The 18,315-nt window shown below is 32.8% G+C and overlaps 2 protein-coding genes across 7 annotated transcripts; both read right to left on the bottom strand.

The window, feature by feature from the left end:
- Positions 1–544: 544 nt before the first annotated feature.
- Positions 545–5,499, bottom strand: LOC111285328 (uncharacterized). Of its 3 annotated transcripts, none has more exons than XM_022874763.2 (6): positions 4,970–5,499; positions 4,675–4,867; positions 4,150–4,236; positions 3,241–3,627; positions 2,123–2,282; positions 545–1,930 (listed from the first exon to the last, which is right to left on the bottom strand). In XM_022874763.2, exons 1-6 carry the CDS (start codon positions 5,038–5,040, stop codon positions 810–812), a joined length of 2,019 nt encoding a protein of 672 aa, XP_022730498.2. In that variant the 5' UTR covers positions 5,041–5,499; the 3' UTR covers positions 545–809. The 3 variants fall into 3 exon arrangements, with proteins under 3 accessions (XP_022730498.2, XP_089614368.1, XP_089614369.1); XM_089758242.1 differs by having other exon boundaries at positions 545–1,942; positions 4,970–5,471; XM_089758243.1 differs by lacking the exon at positions 4,150–4,236 and having other exon boundaries at positions 545–1,942; positions 4,970–5,472.
- A 6,665-nt stretch (positions 5,500–12,164) lies between these two features.
- LOC111284987 (NADPH--cytochrome P450 reductase-like) lies at positions 12,165–17,841 on the bottom strand. 4 transcript variants are annotated; one of them, XR_016340857.1, is made up of 18 exons: positions 17,326–17,841; positions 16,545–16,604; positions 16,369–16,445; positions 16,198–16,255; positions 16,008–16,091; positions 15,837–15,873; positions 15,417–15,486; positions 15,022–15,216; positions 14,836–14,928; positions 14,410–14,635; positions 14,220–14,303; positions 13,934–14,085; positions 13,751–13,847; positions 13,448–13,597; positions 13,309–13,369; positions 13,043–13,165; positions 12,848–12,961; positions 12,165–12,656 (listed from the first exon to the last, which is right to left on the bottom strand). XR_016340857.1 is itself a non-coding variant. In XM_022874215.2 (18 exons), the coding sequence occupies exons 1-18, from the start codon at positions 17,626–17,628 to the stop codon at positions 12,576–12,578; spliced, it is 2,082 nt and encodes a 693-aa protein (XP_022729950.2). In that variant the 5' UTR covers positions 17,629–17,841; the 3' UTR covers positions 12,165–12,575. The 4 variants fall into 4 exon arrangements, 2 of the variants coding, with proteins under 2 accessions (XP_022729950.2, XP_022730022.2); XR_016340858.1 differs by having other exon boundaries at positions 13,333–13,369; XM_022874215.2 differs by having other exon boundaries at positions 13,292–13,369.
- Positions 17,842–18,315: the final 474 nt, after the last annotated feature.

The following is an 18,315-nucleotide window of genomic DNA, read 5'->3' as shown; positions in this document are numbered from 1 at the left end:
ACCGCACCACAGCTGCATTTTATGATTGCATCCAACCTAACAGAACCTATTGAGCCCTCACGGACTCTGCAACTTGCATTTACCTTTGTAATTTTCTTAGACAACATGGAAGATTTCTCATTTCTTTTTCACTTTAATTCTAGCAGGTTAAATACTTCTGCAGATAGAATTTGATTATTCATTCCGGTTCGGATTCCTCTATCCCTTTTATCTTATTGTCCTTGTCTGTTTATTCTTTCATTCTCTATTCATGGACTTTGAGATCAATGCAAATTAAGGTTTGGGCTGGCAAAAGAATCAAATCCCTTTGGATGTAAGCCTTTCTTTTTGCGAAAAACCAGATAAAAGCTAGGACCTCATATTTCATGATTGGAATTAATCGGGCAAGAAATGGCTGAATCCTAAACCGTTAATCCAGATGGTGGCAGAGACTCAGATTGAATCCGGCAGCTTAAACTAATTGTTGCTTCCTAAAGTTAGGCAATTGCCTTCAATACTAACTCTATATTATCATGTACATGCTATCGAACCCGATCCAGCCCAATTTAACCATAAAAAATTAACCAGAATCCACCAAACTCGAAGAGTATATAGATTATAGTCATGAAAAAACCTATAATTAAAGCTACAAGGAAAAGGTATAATCGAAGCTACTTTTCTCTTTTCCCTTCCACGAGAACTATCAAAGGAATAACACCACTGTTGAATCTAATTTCTTTCTTTTCACAGGACTCTTTGCCAGCTAAATCTACAATATATTTTTCTTAAAATAGAGAGATATATTACTAAAAACAAGATTTCATGTCTCACTATTTAGCTTGGCCAGTTTCTGCTTTGCTCAAAACCTCCAGATTCTTGGTGCTTCCATCATTTAAAGAGGCTTCAGCAGGTGACTTAATCATGCTCTGGTTCCTGCCACTCTCTTCAGCTGCAGGTTGATTGTCACTTTTTTTAACCAATGAATAATCAATCTTACTATCATTGCCAGTTTGACTCTCTTCAACCAGGTTTGCTGTGACATCTACTTGATCACTCTCAACCATTAATGTCCCATTAGGATGTTCAGCAACAGCCTCAAGATCCTTAAACTCATTTGGATTTGATGCGGCTGCTTTGTGTTCTTTAACTCCCTCACCTGGTTCATTTTTTGACACACATGCTCCATTTTCTTGCACCTGCTCTTTAGGCAAACTGTCTGACACAGAACCCTTGATCTCTAGTGCTGCCTCAATTTCTTCCTTCAGAGGACCTTCAACAGTTGGACCGGACGTAACGGCATTACACTGCTGAGTTGGAGCATTTAATAATGAGGAAGAAGCAGGAGTATGCTCAACTCTGTACGTCGCTGATTTTACTGAACCAGGATACAAGGTAGAAGATGAAACAACAGGAGAGGAGACTGGTTCAGCTGTTAGGCCAGTACTAACATATTGCACATTAGAATGAACCTCCAAATGGGAAGAGGTTCCACCGGGCATGAGAGGTTTAACAGAAGAGCCACCTGAAGCCATAATATGAATAGCATTTTTGGACTGAGCAGCCTTAAGCAGAAATGCAGCAGCCTCTGGGCTACCAATGCGGGCCCCAGCAGCAACTGCAGTGGCATCTAGGATTGAACCTGTACAGGGAAAAGATTTTGCCGGTGGCTTTTTCAAACTTACCCGAGATTTTAAAGTAGAAGCTGATGGTCCCCTAGGGGAGGTTTTTGTAGTCATGGGACCTTGTTGAGACTGATTTGGGACTTGGACTGAAGCAACAGGACCTTGCTGAGACAGATTTTGGGCGGGGACAGAAGTAATTGGACCTTTTTGAGGCTGATTATGGGTTGAGACAGAAGTGATAGGACCTTGTTGAGACTGATTTTGGGCTTGGACAGAAGCCTCACCACTAGTAGTTGGAAGTGCAGGATTACTGGATGAGGGCTTCAAACCTGGCCGAATAGCTGAAGTTAGTCAATTAGAAAGAGAACAATGGACTTTCCATTTTCAAAGAAAAAAGCTGGAAGGAAAAAGAAGGTTCCCATAATTTCATCACTTTATAAGTTTTGCTAGCTTGTTCAAAAGAGTGTTGCCACATCAAACACTTCAAAGCACTAAAATTAGCATTAGACGGAGAAGATTACCAGGGTTATTTGTACAGGCTGCCGTTAAGTTTTTATCTGGCATATCAAGGGCTAGGGACAAAGCACTACGTGTAGCCAACTGTGCCTCAGAAAGTTGGGGAATAGTTGAGTTTCCTTCCACATTTAAGTTGACAAGTCGCTTCTTAATGATAGTCCACCTCTGCAAATATTAGAACAAACTTGCAATTAGCAGCAGAAAAAGCAGAGAAACAACCATTCCGGCAGGGAGCCTTCATTTGCATGATCCAACTTATAGTCATCCAATCAAGATTCACAGAATTGATCATAAAAATAAAAAATTAATATACCGTTGAAAGGATTCCGTTGCCGGGATTTGAACCCGGGAAAAACTGGGCAAGACCCAGACATCATGACCGGACTAGATGACAACGGATTGTTATTCTAGAGCAGCGCTGGATGACTCAAAAGGGGAAACAAAAGAAGAAGCTGATTGTTTGTGATATAGAAACACAAACACCAAAAGTAAAACCAGTGCTGTCAAATTTTACCACCGTTCAGAATATGTTTTCAATTCCGTATAAACCAATAAAGCATATGGTAATGATATCATTCACTTAAAGAAAAGGGGGAAAAAAGAACATGCGCACAAGCATGTACGTATAAGATAAGGAAGTACGAATGCATCATGCCAAACTTAAGAAGGAAGAAAGGGCATACAATACAGAAAATGAGAACAACTAAGTTTTCTCTATCAGATAATCAGTCCGTAGCATATAGATGATACAAACAACTAGATCTCCCAGGCAAGATACAGCTGGTGACTGCTATCAACCAAAAGATACCTTTCACATCAACTAAGCATATTCAAGTTAACATAGAAAGACAGAATTACTTCAACAAATCAACTAACTTTCACATCTACTAGATGTTTTACTTGAAATCTATTAATTCCTATCTCCTCAAGCAACACATACAAAACTAGACTTTGTTTATACAATTTTATTACTTCAATGAATTTACTAACTTTAAACCCTACACAAAAAAAAAAAAAAAAGACTGGTGCATTGCGCCTATGCATAAATAGCAGGATTGATATGAGACTAAAGGAAACAGACACAAAATAAACAAGTCAATTTGGGTAATATTTAGAAAACAACCTGAGCCAGCTGTGCAGCAGTCCTATTTCCCTTGAAGTCTCCTCGCAAGATGTTTGCCCAATTCCCAACACCACATTTCTGCACAGCAGCAATAAGTTCCATATCCTCTGCTTCCGACCAAGGTTTTCTTTTCCTTCGAGAAGACTGGTTTACACCAGCTGATCCACTTCCTTCCAATGTTTCAGCCGATGTCACTGCAGGCAGAATTTGTTTCTGAACAGAAACTGGAACAGTTATGTTCGTCCCTTGCATTGAGCAAGTGTGCTGCGAGTTCTCTGAAGACACTCTAAATGACTGCACATTAGGTACATTTATTCTTAATGAAGCCTCTACTGTTGAGCTGTTTGTGCGACTCGAGTCACTAGGTAAACCAGAAGCAATCAGTACCTGACAAGAAGAACAATCTGAGCTAACTAGCTTGGAAAAAAGTGAGCAAACAGATAAATCAGTTTTGAAACTTGAAGAAGAGAGCAGGTTGTCAGACAGCCAAAACCATTATCTGTTTGATTTCTATGAGGTTAAGTTATCTGTTTGATTGAGGTTACAAGTTAGCAATTGACCAGATTAGACCAAAAACAATTTTCTACAAGTAACACTCCATATGACCTAAAACTATTTTCTACAAGTAACACTCCATATGACCTAGGCGAATTAGATATTTGCAAACTTGTTAATGTTCCAACCGTTAGAACACCCAGAACCTAATTACGTAACTGGTAAGAGATTCTACCAGCCAGGACATAAATGGACTTGGTGTTAACTTTTTCACTTGTCATTTAAAGTTTCTATAGTAGCATTACCTTTTTCCACCCTAAAGAATTTAAGTGATCATCATCAACCACAAATGACAGTAAAAGATGTAAAACCTTTATTTTTCTTTTTTGTGGAAATTACATTTATTTTACCTACCTTCACACATGCTGCAGCTTCTGCTGAAGTTTCACTACTAACAGAAGGGCAACGTTCCAATTCATATTCTAAGTCACTGTCATCATCCTGTAAAATAAAAATGTTAAACAAATGAGACTAGAGCCATAACAACTACCAAGAACACTTCTCCTTCAACCAAAAGGACTTATTTAAAATTAAATAACCATGACTTTAGCCCTTTGATCAGAGGACAAAATATGATTAATAATTCTAAATTCCAAAGCCAAACCAAGACCATAGCACATTGGCAGGCTATAAGTTAGAATATCTGGAAACATATACACTCTCAATTAACCAAAGTATCCCAATATACAGTAAAGATTTACATGATATTGAAATAGTATATTAATCTAAGGTGTATTTTCTTTCATTTCAGCATACACACATCACATAAGGCAGTAGGTAAACAACTTCAAATCTTTTAAATTAAACCCTTGGCAATTGCAAAAGATAGAAACATATTTACCAAAGGTTTAAAAGAAAAACAAAAACCAAAAAACTGACCAAGGGTTCAGCCCCATCTTCCAATTTCTCAAGCAAGGCGTCGCGGTAGGCCAAATGGCGCCATAACATCTGGTACTCCCTAGCATTAGAAATTCCAGTAGAAGTCTTCTTGACTAAAGCATTCCAATTCAGCTTCACACCAGGAAACTGTGCCACTTCTTGCAACAGTGCCAAAATAGTAGTTGCCGTATACCTGCCCAAACCAACATTTTAAAGCAAAAAACTAAGTAAAGATATAACTAATGAAAATAAGGGCAAAAAAGATTTTTTTTTAAATGAAACAAAAAGGAGGGACCTTTGTAGAATAGTAGAGATATCTTCCTCACTGATTGAACCCTTCTTCTGTTTCTTTGTTTTCTCAATCATTGTTATAGATTGCTCGAAAATTGCATGTTATGGGTGGTGAAATTAGTGAAAAAAAAAAAAAGAACTTGGGGATTTGGTATCAGTCAAAACCCTAGGTAGGGTTTAAGATGGAGAGAAAGGGGAAAGCTAAAACCCTTTCAATGGAGAGAGAGAAGTTGAAGGCAGATAAGAGGATAGGAAGAGAGGAGAAACGTGTAGAGTGATTGAAGGGAAGGGGACCGTTAAAGAACGTGATGATCACGCGCCTAACAGAGTTCTTGCGGGGAAAGAAACGGGAAGTTCTCTGGGAGGGGATCTTATTTGTTTGTTTTAAGCCTTGAAAGGGAAAACAGAAAATATATAAAAGAGACGGTGATTAGCGGGATTTGGAAATGAAGAAAATGCGGGGAGGATTCTATAATTGCGTTTGCTTTTATGATATCCTAGCGATTGGAACATTTTAAAAAAAAAAAAAAACTTTTTGTGCAAAAAAATTGATTTCGACCGCATTAAAATTAAACAGATGAAAGGTTTCAAGTAACAGTAGCGCTATCAATTGGAATTAGATTTGGGCGATTAAAATATTATTATTTTTTATTTTTTATTTTTTTATTTTTATTATACCCTAAGATATATATATTAGAAATTATCCAGATTTCGTCTAGGGTCGATTTGTTCGATAAAAATCGTAGTAATATTAATTTAAAATTTTTTTAACAGGAACGTTATCAAAATATAATACAAAAACAAAAAGGAAGAACATAAAGACTATTTGTATTGCATTTGACAAAGCAATGTTAGCTAAGAAAAACTTTAGTATTTATCCTAATAATCTATAAAAATTAACTAAACAATTTGATAAAGTTTTTAAAAAATTTACCTATTGTTTTATAGGTAAGTCAAAGATATATGAAAAGAATTTGATATCTATTTCATCATTAAATAAGTAAAAATATATAAACCTTAAAAACTAAGTAATAATAATAATAATAATGTATCGAAAGAAATTATAAAACCATTATACAATAAAAAATAACAAATAGATAAGATCAATGAAACATGTAAATAATAATATATCAACATCCATGGAAAGGTTAATTTACAAATCAATATTGAAAAAGCATAACTTTTGCATTTTGTTGGTGAATGTTCTATAAAAACAAACAAAGCAATGTTACTTTATCAATGTATGTGATAAAGTATTATAAGTGAGTTTAAGTTTTGAAAGTATTTAAATTTTTGCACGTGAACTGCCACTCTACGAAAGGAAATTACTACTTGTTAGATGGTGGGATGAATAGAAATACATAAGAGATTAAAAAACAACTAAAAACATAGACAGACAAACTATGCATTTTTATAATAGAGCATGGCAAATCAATTTACAAAAAAAGAAAAATAGATTATAATATCTACCTCTAAAATGGTATCCATAGAATAGTTAAAAGAGTTTCACAATGTTTGCTTTATCTCTCTTGTCCAATTTAGATAATTTTATCATGGTATATTTGATATGTAATCCACCTAAAAGCCTTTCAAAATCAACTTCAACACTTATTTCTTGTTACATGACATCACCGAGACGATATAATCATTTTGCTTCATGATGAGCTATCATAAAACTAAAAATACATTTTTAATGAATTTGGTCATATGCTACAAATGGTGAACACATTTTGCAAAATCTTTAATGGAAGAATGATGTAGTTTTTGTGGCAAAAGTTGAAAGAATAAAATAACATGAAGAAAGGGATCTAAGTAAAAAGTGGTAGTGATTCTAACCAATAAATTGCATCTATAAAAATAAGTAAGCAACACACGTACACATAGAGAATGACATGGAAACAATTTACATTTAGACATAAAATTAGATTAATAGAATAATGTAAAAAGGGAAATGTTATAAGATTTAATATCCAATGCTTTGATTTAATAAACATATAATAATATTAAGATTGATATAGAAAATTATCTTGATATTCAATTCATGAAGATCAAATAACAAACCTTGTATGATCAATGTAGACATTCGGCATAAAACATCATGACAAATGTAGAGAATCTAGTTGGAAATTGTGGACACTTAAAAACAAATACACCACTTGAGAAAATTATAAGAAAAAAGTTTTAAAAAACATATGAATAATAGATAATATGATACCTAAGTATGATTCATAGTAGCCAACAATTTCTTTGATAAGGATTTCAATAAACATAGCAGCCATAAGGCCTAAACATTGCTTATACCAATAAAACATCCTTAAACAGAGCTAGCATAAGAATCAAACATCCTAAAAACAAATGATTATTAAGATACCAAGCTCTGTTTAATTTTTTCCAATATCCAAATATTATGTAATAATAAATTGATAGATGTAATAATTAATAAAAGCATAAATTTAAAAATTCAAATCTCGCTCACAACTCCACATAAAAATAATTAATCAATAATTAAAATCAAAGAATAATTAAATCAATTCAAATCTAAAATAGCAATATTAACAGTGTGGCACTGAATGCACTTCGTCTTGAACATCTTCTCCCTGGCTTTCATATCTCTAAGCAATGCTTGCTTAAATGAAATCGTTGGTTTTTATTTCAAGTTATGAGTTTTTTCAAAACAAGAGAGATCATAAAAGGAAAAAGGTTAGGGATTTTTTGGTTAGTTCCAATAGAGAAGAAAATCATTTCCATTTTTTACTAGAAAATGTTTTAAACAACAGATTGAATGCCATGATAGGAATAAGATGATATGTGAAACACCAACAAAATGGTGGACGAGGAGAAGCAAAATATTTAAAATGAGAAAAATATGAAAATGTCATAAAAATCAATGAATAAAAAATGAGAAAAATGAAAATATCTTCAGAAAGTATAAAAAAAAATCATCCATATCCTTTTTGAATAGATGTAGTTAAACATGAACTCATAGAGAGTTTTATATAGATGTTAGATGTTATATATGAAAATAAATATTTTCAATTTCTACTATATAGTACTACTATTAAAAGTAGAATAACTTAGCATAGCAGTTTTGATTGACAAAAGATATAGTTTATCGTGAGACAAAAGCGACTAATTATGCCAAGAAAAAATAAAAGTGCCAATAAGTCAATTACTTGTTTAGTTTGTTTCTAACTGTGTTAATTTAGAGCAAATGTTCTAGTTCATAATTGAGAAAATAGGTTTTTTTCATCAAATACACTAAACATGTAAGCAAGAAAGACTTTTAAGTATAAGCAATAACTAAATATCACTTTTATTGGCATGACAAAACTAGGTATGGTATTAATATTAAGCACAAAATTTGAGTTACCATCACACTATTATTCCCATTCCATGGTGATTCCTCCAATACCACTTTCACTCTTAATGATGAAAACACCTAAAGAGTATGGACAATTTATGCAACAACATCAAACTTTTGAAAATTAATAAAACTAGCATATTTCATCCCCTAAAAAATATATCATAAAAACCATTATCAATTTACTTAAAAGACATAAATTGATATTATAATTAATAAAACTGACGTATAAATTGTGGTGTAACCAAATCTAATATGAACCAAATCTAAATTGTGTAAGTAAAAAACCAAATCTGAATTATCTAATGGGATGTTAACTATGAAAAATTCCACCAAATGTACCAAAAGAAATGGTGTCAAAAAGTGAGAAGTCATACCAAATGTATCGTATCAATGTCTATAGTAAAACATGTAAACAATTTTATATGTATGTTAGATAGTAATATGTTCTCGATTCGTGTTAGGTTATCATTTTATACTTTTAATGATATATGGCATTGGTAAGATATAAAAGTGCTTAAATGCAAAACACATAAGCAATTAAATTGAATTTCATAAATTATAATTTAAATTTGTAAGGAAAAAATATGTAACCAAACATAAATGAATCAAATTTTTGGATCTAACCTGGAATGCTAACATTTGACCAATAACAAATTTTCATAACTCCAAAATTTTTCAAAGTTCATATGAATATCCTTTTAAAAAAAATGTACAATAAATAAATAAGAAAAACTACAAATCTTGTACATAATTAATTCTAAAAAGCACGAGTTTGAAAACCTATATTTGAAACAGTTAAATTACTTCATAATACCCAAGCCATCATCTTTGTTTCATGGTGTTTGTTGCTTATAGTAGTTCAATGCTTAAAGGCAAGATATCCAACTCTATTTATGTTTTACAATTAATCAAATAACAGGTAATAAAAATTAGAAAAGACCAAAATAACAAAATTTAAGGAATAAAGCCATAATAAAGCAAATTGCCAATAAATGTAGTAGTCTAAAAAAAAAACATATGAGATTTATAAATGTATAATATGTACAAATATGGATGCTTAGCCACACCCCTTACATCCCTATATCCTTACATAAGCATGTAAATAGAAAGAGACTATTATACATACATACATATACACACATATAGAAAAAGAGAGGAAGAGATGCATATATATGTACCAATAAGATATACGTAAATATACATAAAAATGACATGAACAAAATCAAATAAGCATATTCATGTAGAAAAAATGATGCATAAAATCAAAATAGTCAGACTCTCTATTTTAAGTATTAAAGTTATAAAAAAAACTATCACTTAGTATCTTAATAATCAAATCCTAATAATCACAACTCAAATATCAATCATTCAAAACAAAGCAAAGTTATCAAAACCTGAAAAAGAAATGCTTCAAATAACCTATTTATAGTTATGAATATAGATGTAAAATGATAAATATAATTTTAAATACTAAAAATATAATAAAATAATGATATAAAATGTTAAGTAATGTTATTCCTTCAAAAAATTTTAAAATTTCTCAAGATTACTCTTCACAAATAAGCCAATAAAAAGAATTTCATTAAACATTAAAAAAAAAATTAAAGAAAAAAAGTACTAAAAACTTAACTTTCTTATTTCTTCCAATGCATCCAACAAATGTAAGTAATCTCAATATGAACGAAAATTCAATTGTTGTAGTCACATAAATAAAAGCAAAAAATTAAATCCTAAATTATTATTCTAAATATTTTTTAAGTAAAATGAAAGAACTATTAATCACAATATTGAAAAATATGAAGACAAATACTCAAAATAGGCCATACATCATAACATTTACAATTATAATTAAAAAGATAAACACATGTTTTTGAAACTCAATTAACATGAAGAACCAAAGGTGTAATAGAAGAAAAAAACCTTAAAGTTTACATAAAAAAGATAAGACTTTTGTATAAAGTTGAACATAATAATTAGAATAAAAAAATTTATAAGTATAAAATCTAACATAATTAGGGGTATCATAAAATCAGGGAAAAAGATGTAAAGCACCTTAATCTTTTTATCTTTAAAATCTATATTTGGTTGGACTTGTAAAAATCATAACAAAATAAAATTAAATATATTAGATGTCATATTTAAATATATTAGCAAAAACAAAGATTAAAAAAAGAAAAATATAAAATCAAATTTTAAGAAAAAATAAAATAAATAACTGAAAAAGAAAAGCAAGATTGAAGCAGGAAGCATGTTGTGAAGAAAATATATTACTTTAACTAATAAAATGCACAACTCTAAAAAAAAAAAAATAAATACAACCTTATTAAATACAAATGAGAAATTCTTTCTAATGCTGAAGGGTCATATCGTCTCTTAATCTTATTGCACAAGAAAAATCAAGGAATAATATAAAAAATCTTACTGATCAATATAGATAATCAAATGGTAGAAGAAAAGAGGTAAATTAGATTCTTATCATCTCTTTTTCTTCTTCTTTACTTTTTCTCCCCCTCCTCTCCCCTAACATTTTTTTTTTTTTTTAAGGAGAAGCGAGATTAGTATTTAATAGATGATGCTTTTATTTTAGTGTTTTTCAATTTCAAAAATGGAAGAGTGAGTGAGTTGAATATCATATAAGAAATTTTTTTGAGTTTTTTTTTTTTTTTTCAAAATGGATAAATGGGAAGGAGAAAAGAGAATAGAACCTTTTTTTTTTTCAGTTTTTTTTATCTTTATCATTTGTAAATAACTTTGACAAAATAAATATTTTTTTCTTTATCTTAAAAAAACTGTAGACAAATTTAAATGATATTTAGATGTTGTTTTATCAAAATTTTAAATTTTATTATCAATGTGATAATTTTTTCTATTAACTAAAAATTTGTTTTTAGAAATGAAAGGATACTTATAAAATTTTAGGTAAAATTAATGCTAAATCCAAGAACTAGAGTGAAGCCTTAACTTGTTAAATAAAATTGTTGGTGAGACAAGAAAAAAACAAAGTGTAGCCTAGTTGTCCAGCATCAACTGCTAATTTAAATCATGGAATTATGCTACATCAATCTCCTTTTTCATTCCAAACAAACAAATTGGCTCAAGTACCATGTTCAACTACAAACAGTAAGTAAAATAAATAAAGTAGTGCATGAATTGTATATGTTGAACATTTTCACATGTTATTGGAGCCGTTGTGAAATCTAAAGGAGGATGAAACTTCCTTCTCAAAGTCCTTTTCTTTTTGGTGTTTTTGATTTTTCAAGGTGGAATCTCACAACCGAAAGAGCTAATACGAAGAAGTAAAATGAAAGAGAGACAAAAATATGTATATAAAATAGTAATGCCCAAGAGGAAAATGACATGTCATGCAACACCAACCACTCATTCAATATTCAGCTTAAAATGGAAACAAATGATTTGGAATTTCGTGGGTCCTGAATCCGACAAGGCATCGCTGGACACAATTATGACATAGTTCTGACAAAGATGTTTACTTTTGGACAGCCACCAACAAGTGCTGGAGCTGGTGTTTGAATGTCTACTTGGATAAAGACATTTTGTGAAAAAAAAAAAAAAAACATAGTTTCAGAGTAGAAATCATGATCAAAAACCATGGAGCACGACATTTTTTATTTTTCTTATTTAATTCCTCTTTTCTATTCACAATACTTGGTCTTAATTTGTCTAGTTTAAGGCTCCATTTGGAAGCGAGTTTCTAGTTTAAGGCTCTATTTTGGAGCGAAACGAGAATTCCTCTCATCGCAAGAGTGTGAAAAGTCCCATTACGCTCCTAAATGGAGCTAAAAGACAACACTTGACAAATATCCAACCAAGAATATAAGAGCAAAACATCCAACTTTATTTTAAAATTTTATTTATTTTTCACTACTAACACTAGAATGATAACCATCGAAAAAATTCTAGACACAGCTTTGACCGTGTTTTGACTTTTGACATCCTTGTAACTATCTATCATATTGTTCCCTACTTGAATTTTGAAATGAAGGGGAAAGTCTAATAAGAAATGATCCTTCTATTCAGAGTATTATTAAAGATTAGAAAAAAAAAAAAAGGTGGATCAACACCTAGCGGATGGCTCTTATCACAAGATGAAACCAGTTTACGATTCCGCTATCACTATCCAACCGGCTGCTTTTACTCCAGAAGGACAGAGATGAACCAGTGAAAGAAAGCTATAGCTAGAAAATGAATCCCCCACCACATTTGGAGGAAATGAAAATGGTCATCATCACCAGACATCTCTAAGATATCGTCCTTCCATCTGGAGTTTCTTCACCATAGACTCTGCCTTTGATGAATCCACGCTTTCCTGAAATTTATATACACGGAAGTCTTGAAATTAATGTTACTATAAATCATATCTTATAACCAGGAATGAACTCGCAGGATGTGATGATGGTGAACCAGTTGACTATCATTACAAGCATGTTCCTCGACATTTAAAAATTAAATTGATCTGAACAAGAGTAGAGAAGAAAATAGAAAGACGATAATCAATACCTGCTCTTGAACAATGGTGTGCAAAGTGCGATGAACATCTCTTGCCATACCCTTGGCATCACCACATACATAAAGATATCCTCCCTTAGAAATTAGGCTCCATATATACGCTGCCTGTACATCCAAAGCATCAGATGTTATAGTGCACCACTTTTATATCAACTGCAATCTCTGTTCGTTCTTACTGCTACTTACTTTATCCATCATCTTATGTTGAACATATTCCTTTTGTGGCCCCTCTCGTGAGAATGCAACGATGAGCTCAGACAGGGCACCTTGTTCCACAAAGTTATTGAGCTCATCCTCATAAATAAAATCCTATAAAAGTGGCCGAAAAGGTAAATAAATAAAATCCTATAAATGAATATCAACATTGGCAACCAATTAAATGAGACATGGTAATAATGTTGATTGAGATTATTAGTATCAGAAATGAATCATAACCATTCGCCGATTCCTACATCCAAAAAGGAGTAGAGACAGACCAAGTTGGACACCATCTTCTTTAAGGGCCATTCTTTCCTACAAACAGCAATTAGTTAAGTTATTTTCTTCCTTTTTTCAAAATAAAAGAAACAAGTAAAACAGAGATTAACAAACCTGTAGAAAACCTCTGAAAGGTGCCAATCCAGTCCCAGGTCCAATCATGATAACTGGAATTGAAGGATCTGCTGGTAGTTTAAAATTTGATTGTCTGATAAAAATAGGAGCCCAGCTACAATCATGGCTTTTCTCCAGAGGAACAGCATTCTGAATTTTTCTCAATATGGTTAGATGTCAGATGTCACTAAAGCCTAAGTAATGTCTACCAGGTAGCAGATATCAGCAAGCTTGGCACACAAGCCAATAAGAAAAACGAAACATAAAAAAGCGTAGAAAAAGAAAAGAGATTACAATCACTACCTTCATCCAGGTTGAACACACCCCCCGGTGAATTCTTCCAGTTGGAGTTGGACCATAAACTAAAGCACAGGTTACATGAACTCTATGGGGTACGAATCTGCTCAAAGTAACCAAACTTATTATATATCTTAGATACAAGGTAATACTGCATATTTATAATATACATAGGACAAATTCAATCACCTGGGGGAGGATGAGATAGAATAATAACGAGGCTGTAAACGAGGGCCTACTGCAGCAAAAAATACACCAAGGGGAGGTTTTGCTGATGGGAATGCAGCCATAACCTCAAGAAGACTTCTCTGACTTCCAACAACCCATTTTGAGTACTCATCCTGGGCAAAAGGAAGACATATTTAAAAGGAAGAAGAGCACATAAACAATAAGAAAAAAAAGAAACAAAACAATAATAACAAACATGAACAGACAAAAGGGAGAAACAAAAAGCAGTATTAAGTATCTTATCAACCTTCCCCTGTGGTGATGATAAAAACTTAAGTCTTTCTGATTCACTGGGTTCAGTGGCATGAGCAGCCAAGGCAATCAAGGCAGCCTGACAACAAAAAAGGGTAGAAAATAATGCAGAAATCGGCTGGAAAAACTTCCTCCTTTTCAACAAAAAATGCTTTGTATAATATATATTTGGGTGGGGGATTTACCTTTCGTGGAGGGTTTAAAAGATCTGCATATCGTGCCAATGCTGTACGAACTGTACAGGGCCCAGGGAAAGGAGGTGGCAATGAACTTCCAAGGGATGCTCCATCCTCTTTGTCAGTGTGTATAGAAAATAGCAAATCCAGAGGTTGACCCAACAATATTGCAGCTTCCTCAACAGTCTCAAAGCAATTTTCAACATAAACACCAACATGATCTCCAGTTTCATACCTGGGACAGTTGAAATTATTAATTAAACGAGTATAAGGTCATAAATCATAAGGCAATGATATCTATTCTGGTGAAGCCAAATCCATAGGGGTCAAAGCACGTCAACACAGTAAAATATAAATACTACTTGGAAGGAGATTGATTCACGGAAAATCAATTTTTAATTTATAGTAACAAGAATTACAAAGCAGTGAACTTACATAATACCAGTCCCTGATATGTCAAACTCCAGATGTATGCAAGAGCGATCAGATTCAGGCTTGTGAAGCTCTCTCTGAACAGCAACATTAACTCTGTGTGCAAATCATGCAACAGTAATCTGAGAAAGGAAAACTAAAAGCAGCATGAGAAGTGAGAAAACCAACAGAATGCAAATGTCTTATTACCTGCATGGATGGTGGATGTCATATGAAGCATTCCCATTTGCCCTATTTGAGTAATTATCCTCAATGTGCATCACAGCAGGATCATGAACCACCACTCTATATTCAGGAATAGTAGCTGTATATGGGGTAGAGGCAGTATTTTCATCATCTTCGTCTCTAAGCAGTTGATCTAACTCTGGCCATAGCAATTCTCTCCTAACGAAGGAACAAAAAAGGAAAAAAAAAAAGAAGAATTAAACTAAAGCTAACAGAGTACAATATGGAAGTTCTGTCCTGAGAAAAGCTCCATCTTCACCAAGTTAAGATGATACTTCCGCTTCAATAAAAAATGCAACAGAATCGCTGAGAGAGACAACAAGACAGCTACAGAGAACAATTGAAAGGGGATTACATACCAAGCAGTAAAATCATCTTCAATACATTGATCATCATCACCAAGACCAACTTCTATAAGACGTTTAGCACCTGTTCACACAAGAAACAGTCATAAGTTAGTAATAAATGAATATCAATCATTCCATGGGCCAAGCTATGAGCCTATTTTTTCCTTTTAATGAAAGGATGGTGACCCAGTGGTGAAATCTATTTTTCTGACACTTATTTTTTAGGCAATTCTTAAAAGATGTCCGTGAGAGCCCACAAGGGACGTGCTTATATTTATGGTACCCAAGAAGCCTTGAGTATTAATTATCATCCTGAACTTCCCTATTCTCACTCAACCTTGAAATTTTGACTCTATACTGAGTAATAAGAAGAATGCCATCAATTAGATAGGAAGGATTCCACAACCCAGAATAAGTAATATGGAGAAATACCTTGTTCAGAAAGTTGCTCATCAAGCACCTTCGCTATCTATTTGCAGAAAAGATCATCACATCAGATTACAAAATTGCAACAGAGAAAAACAAGCAAGCAAGCAAGCAAAATTGTGCAATCTTATGTGCCTTATTTATTTGGTGGGTCCTTTCTCTCTGAGTCAATGTTACCTTATTAAAATGTTCATATTGACGATTACCCAGACCAAAAACACCATATGTGAGTTGATGAAGCCAGGGCTCCCTTTCATTTCCCTACAATTATAATAAAACAACGTAATGAACATTAATTAACAAAAAGAGTGAATGCTGGAATAATACAAATTCTAATTTTGAATGTACATTTCAGGTAGCCACCAACCTCAGTAAACCATTTGTAAAATCTAGCAGCATTATCAGTTGGCTCCCCATCTCCATAACTACAAAGTCACACTCAACTATATTAAATGCCCCATACTTTACAGAGCGACCAAACAAGTACAAAAGTAACAAAATAAAGAATTGCGCCAATAGAAGTAAGAATCTATCTTACGTGGCCACCATGAAAAAAGCCAAAGTCTCCTTTTTGAGCTTCTCTTCATATTGCTCATCATCCACAGCATAATCATCCTAGTATAAAACATACACAATTTGATGAACGTAACTGCAAATACTAGAGCAAATTCTCAAGTAAGAAAATAACGTAACAGAATAGTTTCCTATACATACCAGGTCAACAACTTTGACTGCTGCTTTCTCATATCTTGCCTTGATCTCTTCTGCTAAAGCCTACAAAGGAAATTCTCATATCAAAACATGGTCATTTGAATAAAAACAGACACCTTTCCCAATCATGTGGCACCACTTGCCAAGCACATGTCAATTTGGGTACAGTGTAACAGCAAATAACAGAGAAAACTCCCCATGTAGCTAAATTAGCTGCAATTGGCAACAAAAACAATTAATAAAAAAGATTTGCTATCAGGAACTATTGATGCCACGTTTCTATCTATAGTCATGTCCCAATTTCTATGAGCTCTAAATGATTAAAGCTACGACACAAAAGCTCAGCAAATCCATACCGCCTTTTAATCGGCACCGAATGAACAATTCAATAGAACTAAAGCTACATCTAAATTCCCATAGTCTTGGAGAGCATATGAAAGGTATAGCAAACTTCAAATAGTGCATTTAATCCTAAATATCTTTATAAAATTAACTTCAAAAACAATCATTCCCTTCATCTCTTTGCCAATTGCCACTTCTTAATCCTGATCTGTATCATCCAATTAGTTATGCCACCAACTCAGTTTTCCACAAGATAACAGTGATTACAAGAATAATCTTTGATTAGCAGAATTGACATCAACTTTCTTCCTATTCTCCATCAGCAAAAAAAGGTTTCAGTTCACTCAACAGGTCAACAGTCAAAGTCTTACGTTTTCAACATAACTATCAAATCATGATACTCAGCAATCAAAATCAAAACTTCACAGTTTCTTTATTTTACCTTAGCAAATCCCTCAGCGGTTCCCGTCTGGGTGCCGTAAAAAATAGTAACTTTAGTTTTACCGGCAGCAATAACGGCGTCTTCATCTTCATCAACCTTGAGTGAAAGAGGCTTAGGGGCAACCAGCGGCTTGACATCACGGCTCCGTTCAGAAACCGATTTTTTCCATACAAAAAACAAGAGCCCCAGAATCACCGCCAACGACGTCGTTGCGATCACTATCATAGAATCCGTTACCGAACCCCCTAACGATACTCCCAATACCGATTCAACAAACCTCACCAAATCCGTGCTCGAACTCATCTTTAACCCCCAAAAAAAATGAATCCAAAAAAAAAATCAAGTAATTAAAAATGAAAAATCTAGTAAAAAAACCTAAAATATTTGGGGCGGGGATTGATCAGAGCTAAAGAGGGAGGAGTTGAAAGAGTGCTAGTTTTGGAATAGGGACCCCAAGAGAGAAACGCTTGACCAGAAAATTTAGAGCAGAAGAGAGAGAGAGAGGGGTCCATCCACGTTTTATTTATTTATTTTTTCTTACTTTTATAGATGCGCTTTTAATTGCAATTATGGGAAATACTTTCGCGGATGTTTTGTCCTTTCCGCTTTCCGCGTTCGAAACTCATTACGGCAATCGTTGACGGAGCCGGAAAAAGAACAAAAAACAAAACACTAGGAAAGGCTGTCTTTCTTGTTTTTTTTTTTTTTGTATTCTTCCTTTTATTTTAATTTAATTTAATTTAATTTATATTTTTTCCCTCTTACAGTCCCCTGTCTGCCGCAGTGCTAAGGAATACACATAAATAAAAAGATGAAAATTGAAAAGTGATTGATTTTTTTTATTTTGTTACATATTAACATATTTTTAATTAATATTAATTAAGATAATAATAATAATATTTTAATATAAATAAAATATTAATAAATTTTATTATATTTATAATTTTTATTTAATTAATAATTTTTAAAATATTATTCATAATTATTTAT

The sequence above is a fragment of the Durio zibethinus genome, chromosome 3 (assembly GCF_047325235.1).
Source record: "Durio zibethinus cultivar Kanyao isolate XHJ-2024 chromosome 3, ASM4732523v1, whole genome shotgun sequence".
In the NCBI taxonomy this organism is placed as follows: Eukaryota; Viridiplantae; Streptophyta; class Magnoliopsida; order Malvales; family Malvaceae; genus Durio; species Durio zibethinus.
The sequence above is the reverse complement of the archived record's forward strand: the minus strand, read 5'-3'. Positions and strand labels throughout refer to the sequence as shown.

Excerpts from the sequence above, each read along its gene's own strand:
- LOC111285328 (XM_089758242.1), bottom strand. The coding sequence starts at position 5,040 with ATGATTGAGAAAACAAAGAAACAGAAGAAGGGTTCAATCAGTGAGGAA. Across the intron at positions 4,237-4,674 it reads AAGATGGGGCTGAACCCTTG|GATGATGACAGTGACTTAGA; the intron begins GTCAGTTTTTTG and ends TTTATTTTACAG. Across the intron at positions 3,628-4,149 it reads AAGCTGCAGCATGTGTGAAG|GTACTGATTGCTTCTGGTTT; the intron begins GTAGGTAAAATA and ends TCTTCTTGTCAG.
- LOC111284987 (XM_022874215.2), bottom strand. The coding sequence starts at position 17,628 with ATGAGTTCGAGCACGGATTTGGTGAGGTTTGTTGAATCGGTATTGGGA. Across the intron at positions 14,929-15,021 it reads GACATCCACCATCCATGCAG|AGTTAATGTTGCTGTTCAGA; the intron begins GTAATAAGACAT and ends ATTTGCACACAG. Across the intron at positions 14,086-14,219 it reads TATCATCACCACAGGGGAAG|GATGAGTACTCAAAATGGGT; the intron begins GTTGATAAGATA and ends CCTTTTGCCCAG.